Source organism: Octopus sinensis, linkage group LG8 (assembly GCF_006345805.1).
Source record: "Octopus sinensis linkage group LG8, ASM634580v1, whole genome shotgun sequence".
Classification (NCBI taxonomy): domain Eukaryota; kingdom Metazoa; phylum Mollusca; class Cephalopoda; order Octopoda; family Octopodidae; genus Octopus; species Octopus sinensis.
Genome location: NC_043004.1, coordinates 18,449,597 through 18,458,624, shown reverse-complemented (window position 1 = coordinate 18,458,624; position 9,028 = coordinate 18,449,597). Strand labels below are relative to the sequence as shown.

Below are 9,028 nucleotides of genomic sequence, written 5' to 3'. Positions count from 1 at the left end.
CCCCTGCTGATTTCCAGTAGAATGAAATCACGTGATATGGGAGTTCTGGTGCCCATAACTGACGATTCTCGTCTACTACCTGGATATAGAAATTACCTTCTGCTGTTAATATTGCTTCCATTGCTATCTATATATATATTATAGCAGCGACTTCATCTAAGAATATTTGAAGAAGAAATATTATTCCGAAATATCATATCAGACTATGGATGACTAAATTACAACAGGTATCTGTATTATAGTGCATTGCTGTACCATTAAAAACTTTTTATTCTTTACAAACAATACGCAATGCTTCAAGCGAACAACAATACTCTCCCATATACATACATATATATATATATATATATATATATATATTATATATATATATATATATATATATATATATATATATATATATAATATTAATTAGAGACAAAACCACTATTATGCAAATCAAACAAAGAAAGACTTAATCCAATACATAAAAAATTTTATATAAATTAAATAAAATTATTTTATTTAATTATATAAAATTTGTTATGTATTGGATTAAGTCTTTCTTTGTTTGATTTGCATATTTAAAATTGAAACTGCTGAAATAATTCGCGAACACTTCGTCATGCTGTAGATTAGATGAGCTGATAGACATAGCCAACAATCTATCTTTATCTAAATGTATTTAGCTATACCATTAAGTGGTTGACTTCGCAGTTATGTAGTTCCTGGGTTGTATTCAAACTCTGCGTTCGGTTTGAGCAATACCGTGTATGTGGAATATGGTAAACAGAAACAATGCAGAAGCTGTCACGCATATATATATATATATATATATATATATATATATATATATATATATATATATTATATATATATCTATATATATATAATAAATATCGGGAATAAATCCAAATTTACAGGGAAAAATCAGATTTAGGATTGAATCCAATTTTATAGTAAAATATAAACCTAATATAATTAGAGACAAAACCACTATTATGCAAATCAACAAAGAAGACTTAATTCCAATACATAAAAATTTTATATAAATTAAATAAAATTATTTTATTTAATTATATAAAATTTGTTATGTATTGGATTAAGTCTTTCTTTGTTTGATTTGCATAATTAAAATTGAAACTGCTGAAATAATTCGCGAACACTTCCGTCATGCTGTAGATTAGATGAGCTGATAGACATAGCCAACAATCTATCTTTATCTAAATGTATTTAGCTATACCATTAAGTGGTTGACTTCGCAGTTATGTAGTTCCGGGTTGTATTCAAACTCTGCGTTCGGTTTGAGCAATACCGTTTATTGGAATATGGTAAACAGAAACAATGCAGAAAGCTGTCACGCATATATTATATATATATATATATATATATATATATATATATATATATATAATATATATATATATATCTATATAATAAATATTAGGGATAAATCCAAATTTACAGGGAAAAATCAGATTTAGGATTGAATCCAATTTTATAGTAAAATATATATAATATTAATTAGGACAAAACCACTATTATGCAAATCAACAAAGAAGACTTAATCCAATACATAAAAAATTTTATATAAATTAAATAAAATTTTTTATTTAATTATATAAAATTTGTTATGTATTGGTTAAGTCTTTCTTTGTTTGATTTGCATAATAGTGGTTTTGTCTCTAATTAATATTATATTATATTTTACTATAAAATTGGATTCAATCCTAAATCTGATTTTTCCCTGTAAATTTGGATTATTCCCTAATATTTATTATATATATATATATATTATATTATATATATATATATATATATATATATTATATATATGCGTGACAGCTTTCTGCATTGTTTCTGTTTACCATATTCCACATACACGGTATTGCTCAAACCGAACGCAGAGTTTGAATACAACCCGGAACTACATAACTGCGAAGTCAACCACTTAATGGTATAGCTAAATACATTTAGATAAAGATAGATTGTTGGCTATGTCTATCAGCTCATCTAATCTACAGCATGACGGAAGTGTTCGCGAATTATTTCAGCAGTTTCAATTTTAAATAAATCTTTTGTCTAGGCATCATTATCTTTTTTCTCTCTCGCATCATTTGCTTCTAACATCATAAATCTATCAATGTATATGTATGTACGTACGTACGTATGTATTATGTAGATATATATGTGTGTGTATGTATGTATGTATGTATGTATTATGTATGTATGTATGTATGTATGTATGTATGTATGTATGTATGCATGTATGCATGGCAGAGTCGTTTGCACGCCGGGCGAAATGCGTAGCCGTATTTCGTCTGCCGTTATGTTCTGAGTTCAAATTCCGCCGAGGTCGACTTTGCCTTTCATCCTTTCGGGGTCGATAAATTAAGTATCAGTTACGCACTGGGATCGATATAATCGACTTAATCCATTTGTCTCTCCTTGTTTGTCCCTTCTGTGTTTAGCCCCTTTGTGGGTAGTAAAGAAACAAAATATGTAAACAATTCTCATTTTTTTCTTCTATCTGCAGACGCTTAGCTAAATCCATTTCCATACTCATTCCACTCTTTACCGTGCATTTGATTTTTATATTTCAACCTGATGAAGTATCGGGGATACCCGAAATCGTCCTCCTTGCGCTCGAAATGTGGTTGAGTTCATTTCAGGTGAGTTGAAGCATCGTGTTTTTTTTTTTGTCAATCTTGCCGTAGTTTCTTTCTCAGTATTTCATATTCTAACATTATTCATGTTTTATTACTAATACCTAGTTTTAAAATTTTAATTTTTAAATTTGATAATATTCACTGCGATTTATATTTATTGTTATGATAAATGTTGAAAAAAAAATACATATGAGAGTGAGCATGTATAGGTGCGTGTATACGTACGATTTCTTCAATGCCTACATGGAGTTTGATGCGTCGTTCTATCGTTTTGGTTTTGTCGAAGTGGACGAAGAAATATTTTGGATAAAATTGGTACAGAATCCAGCAGCGACAATATTATGAACATGAAGGCACATATCTAAAAGTAGGTCACTCGGAATGTATTTCCATGTGTTCATCATTACGTTCACACACACATATATATATAGATAAATGAATACATATGGATTGTATACCTATACACACATGCTATAACATATAGTTGTTTAACTGCCTGTAGACTAGAAGGCGTGTAAGAGGAAAAGCCGTGGGGATAAAGATTCAACTTTTGATCGATAGAATGGTGCTGAAAGACTGCAAGAAAAACATACTAAACTAGGTATGGCGTGAATCAATTATAAGAATGCTTATGACATAGTCCCGCATTCCTGGATTTCAGAAAGTCTTGAGTTGATACAGATGTCTGATAGCATTTCAAATTTTATCACATCAATGAAGAACTAGAATACAGCTTTAACATCGTGTGGAAAAGTTTTGGTGAGGGTTAACATCAGGAGAAGTACGTTTCAGGGAGATAGTCTGTCACCATTGTGGTTTGCGATTTGTATGATACCTCTCACACAGATATTACGGTAAGTGACATCGGGGCACACCTTGAAAAATGGAGAAAAGGAAGTTACCTGTTATATATGGATGACTTAAAGATCTTCGGTTAGAGTGAATGTGAAATAAATGGACAGAATTCAGCAGTGTAGTAAGGATATCGGGATGGAATTTGGCATTAAAAAGTGTGGTGTGCCTATCATAAAACAAAAGGCAAAGGAGTGTCATCTGATGGTGTAGGACTACCCAACGTCGTGAGTATTGGGTGGATATAACTATCTGGGTAATTTGGAGTATGACAAAATCAAGGAGAGTGGGATGAAGGAAAGCTCAGCAATGAAGAGAGTAACTGTCATCCCAGTAGTTGTAGGGGTATTTGGGGTACTAGCAAACAGGTTTGAGAAATATGTTAGAGAAACTGGAACTTTCTCTGACATAGTAGGGTAGAACGTGTCCAGATAATTGAGAATAACGAGTATTTTGAGATTGGTACTAGGGTGTTAATTATCGAGGGAAAAGACACAGTGTAAGCTTTGGCAACAGGTACGGAGCAAGTAAAATCGAGAGCTCTAAAAAGTAAATGGTAATAATAATAATAATAATAATAATAATAATAATAATAATAATAATAATAATAATAAACATTAGAAGAAGAAAAGAAGAAGAAGAAGAAGAAGAAGAAGAAGAAGAAGAAGAAGAAGAAGAAGAAGAAGAAGAAGAAGAAGAAAAGAAAATTGACTTGAAGCAGTACCAGGCAGTGGCTCTCATGGCTTCTTATCTTAACTGATTGAAGGTGTTATCATGTACATTGTTTTGTCTTGGTATAAAAGATGGGCTACAGCAAATATTCTGCTCAATACCACAAATTTTCTTATCAGTTGTTTGACCATAACCGGTTAAGTATGACCCTTAGTGGTTGATGATATGTGCATCATTGATCATGAGCAGAAGCCGTGGGGGGAGGGCGTCATATTCATGTGTTGAGAGGAATTCTTTGGTGTTTGAGTAATTCACCTCTGGAAACATGAGTGTTTTGTTCATCATCCTTAAACAAACCTTATTCAGAGACTTTTTGAGCGGAATGGGTTACATAACCTGAAGAAAATTCTAACTGGGCCTCACCTGCAAGGTCATGCGCTGCTTATCTTGATAGATCATCATGTCGAGCGCATACGGTTATGATGTATGTGCCTGGTGTACCCTTATCAGACGGGTAGTCATGATGGGTATACTGGGCTTTGATGCCATGCACTGCTCTCTCACTCAATAATAATGATAATAATAATAATGAGATCAACAACAACTATTCTTTGGCTCTTTCGTTATTTTTATGTATCTATTCAAAAACAGCTTCAATATTACATTTTGAACTGCTTCCTCTTCCATATTCCTTGAAAAGATCAGGTGGCCGAAGTTGTTTGTGCACCGTCAGAATAATACCAATATTGTTACTATAGACTAATCCCTATTATTGTTTGCGCCTGTGCACTCACACGCAAGCACTACATATTAATGAGCACATAAAATCATAGTTACTTAAAATCGTTAACAATTGTATAGTTAGTGCACACAGACTCGTGCCGCAGAAGAAAAAAAACTATGCTCAATAATTGTGCCCATGCTGACTACTGACACTTAGAGGAAATATTCTAAAAAAAAAATAAAGAATGTCGATATATCTAAGTTGGTATTGCCAGAAGAACTGGTCCATATTCCTGACAGTTATACGTGGGGCAATATAGAATTTCGTTTACTATCTAAATATCAAAATGCACAGCGAAACGATGGCCTTCTCGGTAATACAATGTCAGGGTTTGCCATTACTGACCTAGGTCTTCCCATTTCTTTTTACAGGAAAAAAGTATAGTGATTTGGATCGCCTTGCTAATATGCATAAATATATCAAAAGACACACTGAAAAGCTAAAATTGGAGTGTCTTTCATAACTAATTATTGCACAGCAATCAATCTCTTGTTTTAAAAACAATAATAATAATACACGCAACAATACATTTGCGCTACAATACAACAGTTCTAAACTATCTCGTATCACAGGTTATAGTTTATTATCATCGCAAATAACTGTTTATTAAATACATTTCAAATGAATCATTACGCCAGTTTAGTAATCATTTTTCTAGTTTTTATGTTTATAATAAATCTTTTTTGCTTTTCTTTTCAGGGTCTCGTGATTGCAATTCTGCTTTGTTTCGCTAACTATGAGGTAACGATATCTCCCTTTTCATAGACCATTTTTAGAATTTTCAATAGTGAACATTTCGATAATTAGTTATATCTCTTTCACTTCCGTTATACTGCCAGCGAACTGGAGAATTATTTGAACATCACCTGGCTTCACATTTCTGCTTTGCAGAACTCGATGTTTATGGATATAGCAAGTGACCTGATCTGAGATCGTGTGCTGGAACGAAAACAATTGCAGCGTGGAAGGTGTTTGTAAGCCATTTAGGAAATACACAAAAGCCGTTTTATTCACTTCAACATTTAAGTTTAATTTGTCAAACTATTTTCGTCGCTAAAATCCGCGAACTGTTCACTGACAAAAATCCGTGCTGCACGAATTTTTGTCAGTGAACAGTTCGCGGATTTTAGCGACGAAAATAGTTTGACAAATTAAACTTAAATGGCGAAGTGAATAAAACGGCTTTTGTGTGTTTCCTAAATGACTTACAAACACCTTCCACGCTGCAATTATATATATATATATATATATATATATAATATATATATATATTATATATATATATATATATGTTTATATATATATTATATAGTTATATATATAAATTAAATTAGAGATAAAACCACTATTAAACAAATCAAACAGTGAAAAACATAAACCAAAACATAGAAATAAAATAATTCATATAAAAAACAAAATATATAAAAAATATATTCAAAATTTAAATTATTTAAATTTAAAGTTAAAAATTTAAAATTATTAATTTATATTTATAATTTTATATACATATATATATATATATATATATATATATAATATATATATATACGTATATTTTTTTTATTTAAATATATATAACTATCAAAAAGTATAAAAAGTTTAATATAAGATAAAATAAGTTTAATATATTTATATATATATTTATATATTTATATATTTATATATATATTAATATATATTTATATATATATTTATATATATATATATTTATATACATGTGTATATATATATTTATATATATATTAATATATATTTATATATATATTTATATATATATATATTTATATACATGTGTATTATATATATATATATCTATATATATATATAATATATATATATATATATATATACATACATGTATATATATAATCGAAGGCTCGTATACATACATACCTACTTGCATGTATGTATGCATGTGTATATGTATGTGTATATATGTATCTTTTTATCGTAACCTACGTTTCATTTAGGTTGCATGGTTATTATTCATAAAGAAACCTTTTCTTTTCTGCCTTCTATTAGAGTGAGACTACAATTCGCTCAAAAAAAAATTATTAGTTTCCCAGACAATAAAACCAATTTTTGTATACCATTGTTATGTCAGAAAGTATAAAACATGCAAACGTAACGAAATACTGCACGATATTTCGTTCAAAACTATTGGGGGTGCTTGTCTCCCCCTTGCAAACATAAGGACACAGGAAATATGTCAAGGCCGACAGGAGGCGTTGATGCTTCCTAGTGCTAAATAGCGGTTGTGTGATTCTCTTTATGGGACTGTCACTTTAAGTTGACAGTATACAACTGCTCTATAGTACCACCACTGCTTATATCTCTCTCAGATATTTAAAAATGTAATATTTCTATTATTTAAACTTAGTTACTCGTTTATCTTTCTAAAACATAACACAGTACACTATTACTTTTACAGGTTAAGAACTATTTTAAAACTAAAAGAACAGACCGAAGCGAGATGAATATTATTCGTGTTCTAAAAGACTAGAAGATGTATTTGTATAATTAGTATATTTTAAAACCGCATGATATATTATTTATCATATAAATATACTATTTATCATATTTATCACGCTATGTATCTTCAGTATTTATGTTCAGCAAATGAAATTAGGTATTAAACTATGAATTTGCTTTGCCTATGGTTTGTTTAATCAGTTAGATTCTATTCTATTCTCTGATTCATTTCTTTATTGCAGGTGAAAACAGAACTTGCAAGATTTTGGAGGCACCATACTTTTGATCATAACAGCTCGCACCGAGGTTTACCATTTACCAGTCTTTCGGAATACTTTGCCAAAACTCGACATTCCATAACTGAGCAGAAAATGACCTGTATTGAGGAATCTCATAAAAAGTTTGACGAATACAGTAGTAAAAAAACGAAAGATAGTGTGAAGGATCAAACAACATGGCAGATTCCAATAAATGAAGACACGCCATTAAATGAACCAAACAGAGACTCCAAATGCCAAGCAAATGGTCACATGAGCTTTCCATTGCATGATGATTCAGTTTCACACTCAAAAAAAATATAGCCGGAATCAATTTAAGACTCTCAAAAGATATTCACTATTTTCACTTTTTTACGAAAAAGCTAAATATCTCAATTACACGTCGGCTATTTGTTAACCGCAGAGGAGTTTTCTTCACACAGAAAGCTAATAAGTGGAAATTCTGTAATTGTAAATGTGGTATATTTATTCTTTTAGAACCCCAGTTGAAACGTTTTAGCATCCCGAGGGACAGAGAGAATATTGATAACGAAAAATATTTTTCTTAAACCCATTGACTTTGAATATTATCATCATAAAGGAACGCCAAATGATTGATACCGCCAGGATTCTATGGAACAATTCAATCTCACCGATTGCATAATAGCATATATATGTGTTTATAGTAAAAACTATTTACATTTAGTTCCCAATACAATTTTAAATTCATTCTTAATTCAGACAATATTGTTTCGATTTTTGTGTATCTATTGATATTTGCAGTGTTCTATAAAGTCACATTCAGATACTTTATATTAACTTGACTAACAATACAAATCAGTATGAGTGATCTTGTGTAATATTGTTGTTGTGTAAATACGATATCATGCTTAGGTAAATCTATTTTAAATGATACTTGCGACACTGAAGAGGATTTAATAAATATGTGGTTTTAAAGTATAAACATAAGTACATTACGATGATTATTGATATCTATACACACATATAAATATGGATATATGTAGATATACACATATACACATACACACACGCATACATACGCACATACACATACAAACATATATATATATATATATATAATATATATATATATATATATATATATATATATAATATATATATATAAAACAAAAAACATCCGGACAGTTAGACGATACAAAAAAAGGGCGGGGGGAAAAACACGGATGGGTGGGTCATTAAGAGCTTTCTATCCTCGTCTTTGTAGTTTACCTTATTGCCAACCACCAGCCGAGTATACGTATGGAGACAGCCAAAAGAAGCATTTGACCCAGACTGCCTTCTTCAAGCTTTTAAACATGGAG

The 9,028-nt window shown here is 30.4% G+C and overlaps 1 protein-coding gene across 1 annotated transcript in view; it reads left to right on the top strand.

Moving 5' to 3' along the window:
- The window catches only part of LOC115215019 (glucagon-like peptide 1 receptor), a 170,314-nt gene extending 161,642 nt beyond the window's left edge, over positions 1-8,672 (top strand). Inside the window, exons 11-13 of the mRNA XM_029784139.2 lie at positions 2,516-2,651; positions 5,656-5,697; positions 7,671-8,672. Of these exons, the coding sequence (XP_029639999.1) occupies positions 2,516-2,651; positions 5,656-5,697; positions 7,671-8,009 (517 nt within the window). The 3' untranslated portion in view covers positions 8,010-8,672. The remainder of the gene's footprint in view (positions 1-2,515; positions 2,652-5,655; positions 5,698-7,670) is intronic.
- Positions 8,673-9,028: the final 356 nt, after the last annotated feature.